The sequence below is a fragment of the Bombus vancouverensis genome, chromosome 15 (genome assembly GCF_051014615.1).
Source record: "Bombus vancouverensis nearcticus chromosome 15, iyBomVanc1_principal, whole genome shotgun sequence".
Taxonomy (NCBI): domain Eukaryota; kingdom Metazoa; phylum Arthropoda; class Insecta; order Hymenoptera; family Apidae; genus Bombus; species Bombus vancouverensis.
The window spans coordinates 7,837,490-7,851,510 of NC_134925.1; the positions used below are offsets into that span (position 1 = coordinate 7,837,490).

General features: G+C 27.6%; 3 protein-coding genes across 4 annotated transcripts; 1 reads left to right on the top strand and 2 right to left on the bottom strand.

Annotated features, from left to right (window-relative positions):
• Nucleotides 1-2: 2 nt before the first annotated feature.
• LOC117157245 (uncharacterized) lies at nucleotides 3-3,434 on the bottom strand. The gene is made up of 4 exons (XM_033335148.2): nucleotides 2,358-3,434; nucleotides 2,115-2,281; nucleotides 1,776-1,962; nucleotides 3-1,666 (listed from the first exon to the last, which is right to left on the bottom strand). Exons 1-4 carry the CDS (start codon nucleotides 2,931-2,933, stop codon nucleotides 1,475-1,477), a joined length of 1,122 nt encoding a protein of 373 aa, XP_033191039.2. The 5' UTR covers nucleotides 2,934-3,434; the 3' UTR covers nucleotides 3-1,474.
• A 1,945-nt stretch (nucleotides 3,435-5,379) lies between these two features.
• LOC117157379 (uncharacterized) lies at nucleotides 5,380-11,284 on the top strand. Its single transcript, XM_076625079.1, has 14 exons — nucleotides 5,380-5,902; nucleotides 6,762-6,908; nucleotides 7,009-7,353; nucleotides 7,422-7,720; nucleotides 7,790-7,994; nucleotides 8,060-8,263; nucleotides 8,327-8,542; nucleotides 8,597-8,750; nucleotides 8,818-9,089; nucleotides 9,160-9,585; nucleotides 10,246-10,410; nucleotides 10,526-10,642; nucleotides 10,730-10,896; nucleotides 10,962-11,284. Exons 1-14 carry the CDS (start codon nucleotides 5,492-5,494, stop codon nucleotides 11,077-11,079), a joined length of 3,246 nt encoding a protein of 1,081 aa, XP_076481194.1. The 5' UTR covers nucleotides 5,380-5,491; the 3' UTR covers nucleotides 11,080-11,284.
• LOC117157229 (uncharacterized) lies at nucleotides 8,783-14,021 on the bottom strand. 2 transcript variants are annotated; one of them, XM_076625193.1, is made up of 5 exons: nucleotides 12,983-14,021; nucleotides 12,719-12,862; nucleotides 12,209-12,630; nucleotides 11,956-12,143; nucleotides 8,783-11,893 (listed from the first exon to the last, which is right to left on the bottom strand). In XM_076625193.1, exons 1-5 carry the CDS (start codon nucleotides 13,632-13,634, stop codon nucleotides 11,476-11,478), a joined length of 1,824 nt encoding a protein of 607 aa, XP_076481308.1. In that variant the 5' UTR covers nucleotides 13,635-14,021; the 3' UTR covers nucleotides 8,783-11,475. The 2 variants fall into 2 exon arrangements, with proteins under 2 accessions (XP_076481308.1, XP_033191001.1); XM_033335110.2 differs by having other exon boundaries at nucleotides 12,719-12,895; nucleotides 12,983-14,019.

The window sequence follows — 14,021 nt, forward strand, 5'->3', positions numbered from 1 at the left end:
AATAATTTTAAACAATTTTATTGCTATACAAAATGAGTTTTTCTAACACATTCACATTGAAAATTGTTTGGCTTTCCAAGAGGGGTGTGAAACAATTATTGTAAATGTACAGAACGTTATAGGATGTTTTTCTTGTAAAAGTATTATACCTTGAATTTGTAAACTTATATAAAAAATGTGACGAATTCAGTTAAGTCGAGTAGGCGATGAATGTTGAATTCTGAGAGACACTGTATTTATAATTATAATACTACATTATAAAGCAATATTTTTACAATCAAAAAGTATTTCAGTAATAAATTCTTTAACTCTTATAAAAATTATGCATTTATATTCTAAACCACGTCGCTGTAGTTGGATGGTAAATTTCAATAAACTATAAAATTATGTTTGATTAAATATAACTTTCATAGTGTAATAAAAATCCTCCTACTTTTTATATGTGTATAGATAGAAGATATATATATAAATTATGTTAATAAAGTAAAATAAAAAAGTTCAATTTATATTGTATTTCTATGTATATACTATATATACTCTGATTATGATTTCCTTATAAGCACTTATATAACAACTATTAAATACGTATAATAAAGAAAAGAAATTCATTCTACATTATATTTATATTTCATTGATATATCATGTTCAGTATATTCGAAATGTGAATAATCCTCGTACCTATATTAAAAACTTATTCCACGACTCAGACTTATACTTATTTTGAGAACTAATTAAACATCCCTAATAAAATTTCTACAATTTTTATAATTCGAATATAGTTATAGCGTTCATTCTTTTTAATAATATTATACTTTGTCTCTAGATGTACTAAACTCGCGTAATTGAGGCCACATTTTTCAATAAAATATATTAAGTGTGATAAAAAAATAAATCTGCCGAATTATTATTACAGCATAGAAATATATACATAAAAACGAAATAAAAATGTTACTAAAATATTTATAAAGTAACAAAGAATGAAATATCTATAAAAAGTTAAAATTTATTTTTAATATTAAATATATATATATTATATATATATAATATTAAAAATATTGCAAATTATCTTTTCATACAAAAATTTACTATAAATTTCATCTTCATATGCAAATCAATTTATATTAAACTTTTAAACTCAAATATGAGTTAATAATGAGTTAATGATGAGGTAATATTAGACATCGAATTTATTATGAATTCATTTTATCATGAATTATGTAGTTAATATTTTGGAATATATTTCAAACTTAAATGTTTTATGCTTTAAAACTTCAAAATAATTTTCATATAGTTTTAATATACAAACGAAAAAATGGGGAACATTCGAGTTAAATAAATTGATTTCTACTTGATGTAACTTTAATATTAATGCAATTGATAAGAAAACATTATACCTAGTATCTATTTCAAGCATAAAATTTCTGGCCTCAACAGTCTTATATTCTAAATACAAAACAAACTTTCCTTCTTCAATTTAAAAACTAAATCTATCATTAAGCGTTCTTCCTGTAACGCCGAGATTTCCGGACAAGCTATACATGACTTCGCTGAAAGTACGATCATCGACATCTGGTCTTGCGTCTGATGAAGGAGTGTTGCGTGTACGAGAACGGGAACGCGATCTTGACCTTGAACGTTGTCGACCAAACATAGGTGATCGACCAACCTGAAATTTATAAATTCCACCATATTAAATTATATAAATTACACAAAACTTGATTTTTTTTAAATTATAACTACCAGTAATATCTTATTAATCATTTTTATTATCATACCATATTCAAATTTTGTACACTTTGTCTAAATGGAGACCTTCCTCTTGGTAATGGGCGCAAACTGTTCACAGCACTTCCGTTTCTGCTTGGGGTAAGAGTAAGAGGGCGTTGATGCGTGCTAGGACTGTACTCATTTCCCAATGTATACATGAAGTTTACATTTGAGTTTGTATTTAATCGCGAGGAACTACAACATTGTATAATTTCAATAAAATCCCAATATAAAGTATAAGATTTTGTAATTGAAAATAAAAAATAATTTACTAAGAAGTATTTCAAATTATATGAACTTAATTGTAAGCTACTTAAAACAATAAATGTGAAGACATTTAAGCATACTTCATTCTCATTAATTTTTGTTCATATTGTGCACGTCTTTGTGCACGGGCAATTTGATCTGATCGTAATCCACCAGTAGTAAAGCGACGTTGAGAAGTTAAAATTTGTTGTCTTCTATCTGTGGATCTTTGTTGGAGTGATAATAATGATTTCCCAGCTTGTGGAATCTACAAGAGAAGAACATAATTAAATTAATGTCAAATTAATTACGTTTATGATTTATTATCTACAATATTAACTTACTCTGAATTGGTTTTGTAAGGATAATCTCTGGTTCTGTCTTTGTAGCAGCAATTGTTTTGCTCTTTTAACACGATTTCGGTAAGCAATTTGAGCAGGGCTTTGATATCCCAGTCGATTATGAACCGAAGTTGGATCACGTAAATTTGGTAAACTGTTCGTTCGTTTTAATGGAGTCTTATTATTTGTAAAAAAGCCTCCTTGTGTAAAAGTCAAGTTTGTGCGACTTCTACTTCGAGTCAGACCAAATCTATTACCACGACCACGGCGAACATTAAAAGCTCCTCGTGTATTAGGTTTCTGATTTAATGTTAAATTACTTCGTGATCTAGTTAAACCACTGTTTTTCTTATATCGTTTTCTCACAAAACCACCACGCACATTATTATTATTGTTGTTATTATTGTTATTTTGCCCAGCTTGCCATGTTTGCTCTTTTTTAGCAGTTCCAACATTACGCTTTACTCTGGTACCTCTACCTCTGAGTCCACTTCGCCCTCGCACACTTCCTCGAGTGCGTTTAGCACCAGTTTTTCCATTAGTAGCCCCGGCCTTTTTCTTTTTCTCCTTTTTCTCCATCTTTATGATTTCATCTTAAAAGGAAGAAAATTCACAAGGTTTAGTGAGCGTACAGTCTTATCAGTGCATGAAGTTAATTTGTGTTAAGCTTTAATCTGGAATATGTGAAAAATTTCCTCTTGTATGGATGATGTTGAAGGACAACTCAATATGGCTAATTCAGTTTCTATTTAATTCTTTTAAGTATATCGATCTTTTTCGATATTTATTTTTGTGAATTGTTTCCCTGATTTTCTTCCAATATGTGTATATACTTTCAAAATAATCTCACTGTATATGGTCTATGTATACACATACATCTATCAATTAATTACAATGAAACTTAAGTAGAATATAACTTGGAATTTCTGTGTTTATAGATCAGCCTTTAAGTTTAAAATGTGTTACTAATTCCTTAAATTATATCAAATAAAAAATAACAATAAAAATCACATATTCTATATTAAATAAAAAATAACAGACGTAGTGAAACACTGTATTTCTGCAGATGACAAGGACACTTTAAAATACCATTGTTTTGTATAAAATAAATAAATAAGTAAATAAATAAATAAATAATATATATATAGGAATAAGTTTAATCAGATGATTTTCATATATTTTTCTTTCATAATGCATTACTTTAGAATTATATTTGTAACAAAAGATTTCATCTTATGAAAAGGAAGTATTTGTTGCTACATAAAAGGTATTATTGGCTAATTTAATTAATAATAATAAATTTCCATATGTATTATATTCTTTATTTTCTTTTCTTTAAGATATTTTTAACTAAAACTAAATCTTCGTGCATATTAAATTGTTTATTTTATTTTATTTCTGTACTTAATAAATGTCCTTTCTCTCTGTGTTATTTTCATTGTGATCTTCCGTGAGTGTTTCAATTATTTATACACTGATACATAAATGTCATGTGTACTTTCTTGCATACTGAAGATTCTTCATACTTTTGTAATTCTTCACACTTTCTATATCTGCATGTTTATCATATTTCAGTTTTTCTCTTGATTCAACGAATATCTTCAAAATATAATTTTTATATTATATTGTCTGTTTTAGTCTGTTCTTCCATTTCAATCTCAATTTAACAAAAACATGTCATTCATTGTTCATTGACAAAGGAAACAGACTATCTATATTGCTATTAATATTGGTTATTATATCAATTATATTTAAACAAAATTATAATTGAATAGATCCATTATTGATGTTTTACAATAACATAGTGGCATTATTTCTGATAGATATCTACTTTCAGTTGAAGGTAAAGTTTATCCAGTTGACTTCTCTTATGCAATTAGTATGTTATCCACAAAATTTTCCACTACATAAGCATCATAAACCAATATTATATTGCTTCCATTGATGTGTTGCTTGTAGACAAAAGTTTGTAGATTACATAAAAATTTCTCTCATTTGTTGAAGTAGATGCCTTCGAGTCTTACATCAAATTAATAAAATCCAGTTATCTAATAAGTCATTTAATAACTGATTTAGATATAACATTTAATCACATAGTTGCTTCTTCTTGCAGTTTTATACATCTTGGTTGTTTAAACGATCGCACTCTGTCGGGCTTTTTATCTTTAATAATTTGTTTAATAAAAATGCTTCTGTTAATTCTAAATAACATTTGACATATCATGAAGTATTCATTTATATAGAATGCATGTTTTTAATTGACAAATTGCGAACATATTTAATCTTAAACTTAAATTATTCTGGATTGCACACTTGTAACATACATAAATACCATTTTCATTTAGAATTTAGTTAAATTCTCGAATTCAACGGCGATTATTATTTGTCGCAGACATTCCATATACTTTCATAGAACGCGTAATGCGTTCAAAAATAAAATCGATTTGAAAATTTTCAGCGTGTTTTTATCTCACGTATAGTATGTAGCATCTCTCAAGTTCATCAGATGAACAAAGAGAAACTCGAGAAATATGATATAGAAGAGATAAAAATACGACTAAAGTTATGCAAATGTATATCCCACGTAATGAGAAAGTTGACTTCTTTTCCGTAAATCATGAATCATAACTTCGGTTGTGTTATTATCCAAAAATGTTCAGGTACGTAAATTTTCCATTCGACAAATTTCTCGAGTAATTGGTCAAAAATTGTAAGAAATCCCCTCACCGCCAATCCTACGTAAATCATAGTATTTTTCTCAGAATGTATAAATTCTTCATGGCGGATATATCTTTCTTCTTCTTTACTACCACTGTCGTTAGTAGAAGCCTGTTATCTATTTCGTTTCTATTTCGTTGAAATTGAATTGGTTCTTTTGAAAAAGTCCGGAATTCATATATACTTGGTTATTCGATCATCGGTATAAATAGCGGAGACATTTTTCTTCCAGCGATTAGAAAAGACACCATACATCCTCTCATAAGTAAACATCGATTAAAATATGTCTGCCTTTTTTTTGCTTAATAATTAATTAGGGAGACGAAACGATCCTGTATCAAAAGTTGATTCATCGTCTGACACAGATACGTTTCTTTGTTTTATTTTCTTAGAGATCTATTTACCATTTTGGATGTTAAATGAACGAAAATAAATGTGGATATATATCTACGTTGTATAATTTTCATCGCCATTTTGAATTCGTGCAAAGGAAGAAACAGTTGCCGTACGCTCACCCAGGACTATCAGCAAAACTGCTAGATTTTCGAGACTCTGGCCACTTACCAAGCGACATGTTCACTTTCGCATCAATCTCAGACATATTTCGTTCGTTCTGTTTTTGTCTTTGTTATTCTTTCAAACGCGAAAAATACACGAGGACCGCAAATAAATCACCCGAATACTATCACCGTAACGTCACCACAGACCACACGCAACAATATCACACGACGCACGGATCGCGAATGAACATAAATGGTCACTCACAGGAAGTAATTGCCAAATCGTACCGGAAGATGTCGCTTCTTTCGCACCGCGAAAATTCCGAATGGGTCGGTTGCTACCGATGATTTTCTTATTAATACACTGCGGATTTTTATACATTTTGATATTTTTATGAACATAATTAAGGAAACGACTAAATTTGAATATGACACTTTGAATATTTTGTTGCACCTTTGTCAATATCGTTGCTATTTGAAGAGGTGAATAATGAAGAATTGAAAATTTTATGGGAAATTGATTTACATTAGAAATTTAATAATTATTCAAGAAAAATACATTTTACTTTATGAGTATAGCAAGTGAATTATCTTAAAAAAAATAAAAAAAAGATTGTATTTTAAAAATGCATATTAAAAAATTTAGGTATAATTTATTATAAAATAAATCTTATTTCATATTTAGGTAATTTTATTTCATTTTAACTTCTTGCCCTATATTTCTATGAAGAAGGAAAATTTTAATTATATTTAATGCTGATTGGATGATGCGTGCACAATGTTACGTGCTAGCGCAAGGACCTTAGGAATTTGAAAGGAATTATGATATTTGCAGCTCTGTCTAGAGTCCAGACCATTCAAAATTCCTTTTCGTTGGGAAGTTAATTCCTTGTATAGGGGTATTATTGTTATATAAATAACATTGTTATGAACAAACTTTATAACAAATTGCGGTTTCTTTACATAATTTGGTAACCCTGTGTATATTCAGTTGTTAAGAAACAATAGAAAATTGTATATTAGTGGTTTATATGAAAATAATTTATCACAAAGATAAATAATTAATGTTTCAAGCAGAATAATGGATGAAAAAAGAGTAAAATTATATTTCTGCTCAAATTGATTAGTTTTATAAAATTAAAATTGATATCATTCATACAAAAATTAATTTCTATGCTTATAATTACAGTTTTCTTATTTGTTCTCTACCTCTGAACCACTACTTTCTCAAAATGCAATTGGTAGGATTTCTGTACCAAAGGCACCTTTGCAGAAGGATGATACAGTTATTGAAAATGATGATACAGATTTGCTATCACATAGTGATATGAGTTGGGAAACTATGGAGGATAGATATATGTTATTTGAAATTGCATCTAATGATTCTATATCAACTACTTCAAAGTCTTCATCCAATGTAAATTTTGCTTAATATAAAACTAATTTTATTTTATAATATAATTGAAATAATTATAATTTATTCGTTTTCACAGTCGAATCTTTCATTTTCATTGCTTGATCAAATATCACTTTCAATAGATCAAAAAATAATACAATGTGCAACTGAAAACAACTGGAGTAGTTATGCTCTAGATATCAGTTTATGGGATGATGGTAGAGCACCAGTTATGAAATTAAGAAATCTTAAAGAAACATCATTTGATGATATAGAATTCTGTGGATATCTTACTGACAGACTAATAGGAGTTGGAAAATCATTTTTGACTAAATCTCCTGAAAATAGTCTTTATATATTAAGCAAATGTATTATGAGAAATATGGTATATTATTATATATGAAAAACATAATATTTTATAAAACAAATATGATGAAAACAACCTTTTTGCAGTCACTATCAAATATTACAATGTTAAGTTACCACCGTTATTTACAATATATTGATCTTGCATATAATTATATTACAAATTTATCACCCCTGGGAGGAGTCCCCTACTTAATGTATTTAAATGTAGCACATAACAGAATGAATACTATTCTAAATTTTTCACCTCCTTGGTATTTGACATATGTAAATTTATCATACAATTATATATCAAAAATGTATGATATCAGTGATTTCTGGAGTATTGTTCACTTGGATTTGTCACATAATGCAATTGAAACCATTACTGGTTTGCAAAATTTGAAGTTAGCATGCCTTTTCATGTAATTAAATAAAATACGACTTCATTTATACATTACGTATTTTATTTTTAGATATTTGAAATATTTAAATTTATCATATAACTTAATTGAGTACATTGAAAATTTGGATAGATTAAATATTCAAGAACTAAATTTAGAGGGCAACTGTATACTGTCATATAAATCCGCCATTCCTGGATATGGCATAAGTACTTTATCTGATTTGCGGAAATTATATTTAGGATACAATAAATTGTCTACTTTAGAATTTTTTAAGGTAATAATTCCATATTTAATAATTAGATGAATATTTAAACTGTAACAATGTGTTTAAAATTATAGGATGCATATAGTTTACGTGTGATAGATTTAAAGTTTAATAGAATCAATGATTTATTAGAATTATTAAATCTCACTGGTTTAATACAAGAAGTAGATTTTAGAGGTAATAGTTGCACAAAGTGGCCTAATTATAAAGCTGTACTTCTATTTTCCATACCAAGTATACAGATTATTGATGGTGTTAATGTATCTACTTCAGAAAAGGTATATAATCAAGTATTGATAATTATCAACTTATATAAATTATTAAAGAATTTATTTAAATAGATTGCTGCAGTTGCTCTATTTGCACCACCAGTAAATTTAACAGCTGCTCGCACTATAACAAAGCTAACTTTATTAGAGCAATTAAATATTCCTAAAATTGATCTTCATGTAACACCATATGATGAAGTGAGCCCACCTATAATAATACTCACAGGTCCAAGTGCAGTGAGAAAATTATCTTTGGCTCTTCATGCGACCCAAACATTATCAAAAAAAGTAATATTCTAATTCATTTTTAATATGTCGGATTAAAATAATAATTTATCACAGGTCCAATATTGTCAGTGGTATACAACAAAAAGCTCAGAAGATGAAAGTGAAAATCAATTTTACATTTTTGTAGACAGAGAAGAATTTAATGATATGTCTCGTCATGGAGAATTTTTAGCAATTCAAGAGAGATTAGGATACAGCTATGGATTTCGTTAGTTAGATAAATTAAATTTTCTATAAAAATATCTTCCAAGATGCTTTTATTTATATTTATATAGATCACAATCAAATTACTTCCTTAAAATTAAGAAATAAAATTGGTATAACACAAACGGATTTACATGCAACCATTCAAATGCTTAACCGGTATTCCAATAGTAGAGCAGTTCTTGTGCTCCCAAAAAATGAAGAAATCCACCGTGAATGGATACAAGAAAGGTTTTATGTTTATACATGTACTAAAGATAGTAAAGAAAATTTATTATCTGAAGAAAGTTCAGCAATACCCATAGGAAGTGATATAAATTTTATTAAAGAAATTTTAAATGATGTATGAACAATTTCATATCTTTATTATACCATTCATAGTGCTACAAATATTATTTTAAACTTGCTTATAGATTATAAGAGATCTTAAATTGCTTCCCAAAATTCCACTGGCAACAGAGACTGATGATAAAACAACTCATAATACATTGGGGAATGTAACAATATTTGATGATGAAGCTGTGCAGGGTACAACAGAAATGAAAGACAAAACATCAAATTATATTAAATTTCAGGAACAAGACACTAATTCACATTTTGATGATAAAGGATTACGAGTATTGAGTTTATCTAGCACTAGAGGTATGCAGGATCTGGATGGGCCTTTTTTTTTATACCGGGACCGGTTATTGAAATTTTCGGAATTCTCGAAATTGACAAGTTTCCCGAGAACGTCCGGGTTTCCCGAAAGTGTTGGGATTTCCGAAAATGCTTGGAATTTTCGAAAAATCCAAGAGCCCGTTTCAAAATTCGCTTTAATGAATACTATCGTGGATTCGAATTTTTGATTTTTTAGGTGTTTTCGAAAATCACATTATGAAATATATTTATTTAGTTATTTTTACTTATTTAATTTATTAATATAAAATTATGAAATGTGGAAGATTGAGTAGAAATAGTGCACCAAATAAGTAATATCTAAATATATTTTATTTTAAATTCGCATGTAAAATAGCTGATTTTTCTACGTTTTCAGACAGTATTGTGTAATAATACTGTTACACTGAACAGGATAAGACTACTGTTTGAAATTGTGGAGAAACTGACATTTTTACATGCGATTTCAAAATAAAATATTATATTTAGATATTACTTATTTGGTGCACTATTTCCACTCAATCTTCCACATTTCATAATTTTATATTAATAAATCAAATAAGTAAAAATAACTAAATAAATAAATTTCATAATATGATTTCCGAAAACGCCTAAAAAATAGAAAATTTGAACACGGTCTTATTCATTAAAACGGGTCTTGATATAGGTGATTTTTTGAGAATACCGGATATTTTTAGGAAATCCGATACTTTCGCGAACTCGACCCAATCCGATGTGTTTCTGTTTCATTCCAACTATCGGGTTTCATACATTTTCTGGTTCTTGCATACCTCAATCTAACACATAATAGTTGTAAGTAATTTTATTTTTTTCTTTTTTAGGTAATTTTAGATGAGCATTCAAATGTTATAGTGGAAGATGAACAATTAAGGCGTAAAAGACATCAAGCAAAACTTTTGCAGCGTCGTAATACATTGATTCGAGGAATAGTACCTTTATTTACAGATGAACTTAGTGAATCAAGTGAAGAACTATTAACAAGAAGAGTTTGTATTGAATAATTTACTTTTCTTTCGACGGGCAGGGTGTCATTGTTTTCAATTAATATATGTATAAGATTATATAGGTATAAAATAATACAAATCTGTAATTTATTTTAAGTCGCCAGAAATGGAAAAACCAGAAGATATGAAAGATTTCTATACCGACTTGATATTAAAGTCAAGAAAAATGTATCTAGATCAACATGTGAATAAGCCTGGATTTTTTTCCTTAGTGGTAACATGTCTTCGATAAAAGTAAATTAAGAATGCCAAATTCATAATTTATCATTAGAAAAACTTTTGTATAATCATCATTTTTCAGCTACTATCAGATGATTATTTTAAAGCATTTAACAAATTAATTAATTTTATTTATGAATTATACACAAATTATTCTTTTCAAGAACCTACATTTTTAGCAGAACTTAATCATTTTTCAAAGATTGCTATTCCGGCAATGATTGATCCCATTATTGATGAAATAAAACAGTAAGTTCCAATTTTTTTTATATCAATTGCTATGTGTAATATCATTTGGATTTATTGATTTGTAGATCTTTATCAACGCCTATATTACAAAGAAGAACTTTGTTGAGAATGTATGGTGTTACTTCATGGAAGGATTTGATGCCCAGTCAAATAGTAGAAGATTTAACTGATGTTGCTGATTAGGTACAAGATAAATGTTCAGTTATAAAACTAGTTAATCCACTCATAATTAATTTTTTAAAGTTTTCATTTTACTGGTTATATGATTATCTTGTACAATGTATTTTATTGATAACAGTCTGTTTTTAAATAGTAATATATATTACAAAAAGTGAACACATTTTTTTAGAAATACTTTCATACAAGGAACTCTTAATTGACATAAGAATACATATTTATAATGGCTTTACTTATTTATGCAGAGTTGATTTATATATTATCCTGCTAAGTTTAAAAAATATGATAATAGTTACACATGTATATGATAAAAAATAATTAATTTGTTTAAAGCGTTTTTCAAGTATATTCTAATAAAGTAATTATTTGTTAGAAATCTAAAGTTTCTGTTTTAATGCTCAATCACATATGCATTTTATCAATAGAAGGAAGATTATTGCTTAAAAGTGATATATCTGATGGTTCTATGATTACATGTAAATTTGTATTATAGTTTGTACTTCCCAAGGATATTTTTTGGTCACTAAATGTAACTGCAAAGGAATTTTCGTCAATCTGAGGTAAAGAATTTTGTAGAAGTACAAATCTTGTTTGATTATCAATAATGTCTAATTTAGAACGATTCATTTGAATCCAAGTTTCTTGTAATACACTGTGTTCAGAATCTACCTTTTTTGATAGTTCATGATGTTCTGGTTCAACTTGAAGAAGTGTACATTGTGATTGTTTAAAATCAGATTCGCTATTCACATTAGAATGATACTTCATATGATCATTTAAGCTTTTTTTCTGTTCAAATATCAAATTACAATGATTACATCTGAAAATGAAGTTATTAGGATAAGTATTATGTAGGAATTACAAGCTTTTAAATATACTTACTGGAATTGCGTTTCTTTAACTTTTTTTGCCTTATTTTCATGTGGATCATGAATTTTTTGATGGGCAAGCAAATTATATCGTTCTGCAAAACGTTTTCCACACACTGTACAGCTATATGGTTTTTCACCTGTATGAACTCGCATATGCCTTTTCAAATGAGATGTTGAAAGCAAAGACAAATCACACATCTAAAACACAGAAATACTTAACTGTTTTGTATATCATGTTTCTATGCTATGTAAGTATTACTTACTTGACACTTATAAGATTTTTTACCACTATGTGATAATCTGTGCATATTGTATGATGTATGGTGTATGAATCTTTTACCACACAGTTCACATTGATAGGGCATTTCACCGGTATGCATTGGTAAATGCCTCATAAGTGCTCCTTTTTGTGTAAAGCACTTTTTACAAAAATTACATTGAAATGGATTTATTCCATTATGCATTCCAACATGTATTTCCAATGCATGTTTATGTTTATATGCCTGACCACATTTTTCACACATGTATGGTCTTAATGTTGAATGAGTTTTCATGTGTGTTTTTAATTCAGTCGATGTTTTCCATACTTTACCACAAATAGGACAAGAATATTTTAATGATTTTAAATCATACTTTGGTATCTTTATTGATTTTATAGGTATTTTTATTGGGTCAACTGCTGACACTATATATGTATTATAAAGATTTAAACAATAAGTAATAAATAGATAATTTTAAAAAAGGAACCTTATGAATAATAAATAAAATATCACCTGTTGTGTTCACAGTATTTTCTGTTATTTTTATAATATTTTCAACATTTTGTATTTGTAATATATTGTCAGAAAATGTAGATTCTGTTTTTACAGTATTTTTTGATTCACTTTCAGGATCTGTCAGTGAAATACAGCTTTTTTCTGCAACATGAATTTTTAATGCATGTGTATTTCCTGCAAACAAATATCAACAAATATTTCTATATATTTCTGTTATTAATTTTATATTTATTTTTATTGATTTAAATAATCTCTCTTTACCTTGTGAATTAATATTACATGTATTACCACTATTAGTTAATGCCACTGAATTGTGAAATATATCATTTTTTAAAATTTCATCTTTTATGTCATCATAAATATTATAATCAAATGATTTTGTGCTATCTGCTTCATTATAATTGATTGTTTCCTTTCTTAAGTGTTTCTTTGCTTTTGTATTTGAAATACTTATATTTTGCAGTATTGTATTATCTTGAACACATTGTTCTTGTACTATTTCCTCTACTTGAGTAGCATTTTGTAAATTCAATACCTTCTTTAAGTTCTCATTACTATTATATAATTTTTTTGCTTCTAATGCTATGTTTGTACTGATATTCAATTTTGTACCATCGTACATTGATCGTTTAACATTTTTTCTTCTTTCACAAGCATGATATATTTTCAAAATCTCACAACGTATGTTTAAAACAGTTTTCTGTGCTTGTTCTAACATTTGAAACAAATTGTAACATTGTAGACAAATGTAAGGGTCTTGTAATTCAAAAGTAGCTATACGAAGTACTTGTGATACAAAATTTACTAACAATTCTCCTTGACGAGGAAAAGATGTAGAAAATATATTTACAGAAGATGAAGGATCAATTTTCATATCGCATATTGAGCAAAATATATTAGACATTGGCATCATTTTGTTTTACCATTAAAAGTTGATCAAAACGTTTAATTGATTATTAAACTCTTACTTTTACTTAACTCTTTTTTAATAGTATATGTTGTTACTTTATAATAAATAACAGATATAAATATGACCATTTTGTACGATAATCGTGTATTATTCTTTGACAGCGCATCTTAAGTATAACCTTTACTATACTCCGCGACATAACATATCGATAATAATTTTATGTACGGGATAATTTTGATATCATGCTGTGTCTCATACAATTGATAAAATATATTTAATGTTTGTTTCTTCAACTACAAGTCATAGATTATAAATTACAAAATATAATTCTTCATATTATTCCATAGTGGGACATGAAACACTATAAGCATTTAGCGGTGAAAAAGTAAA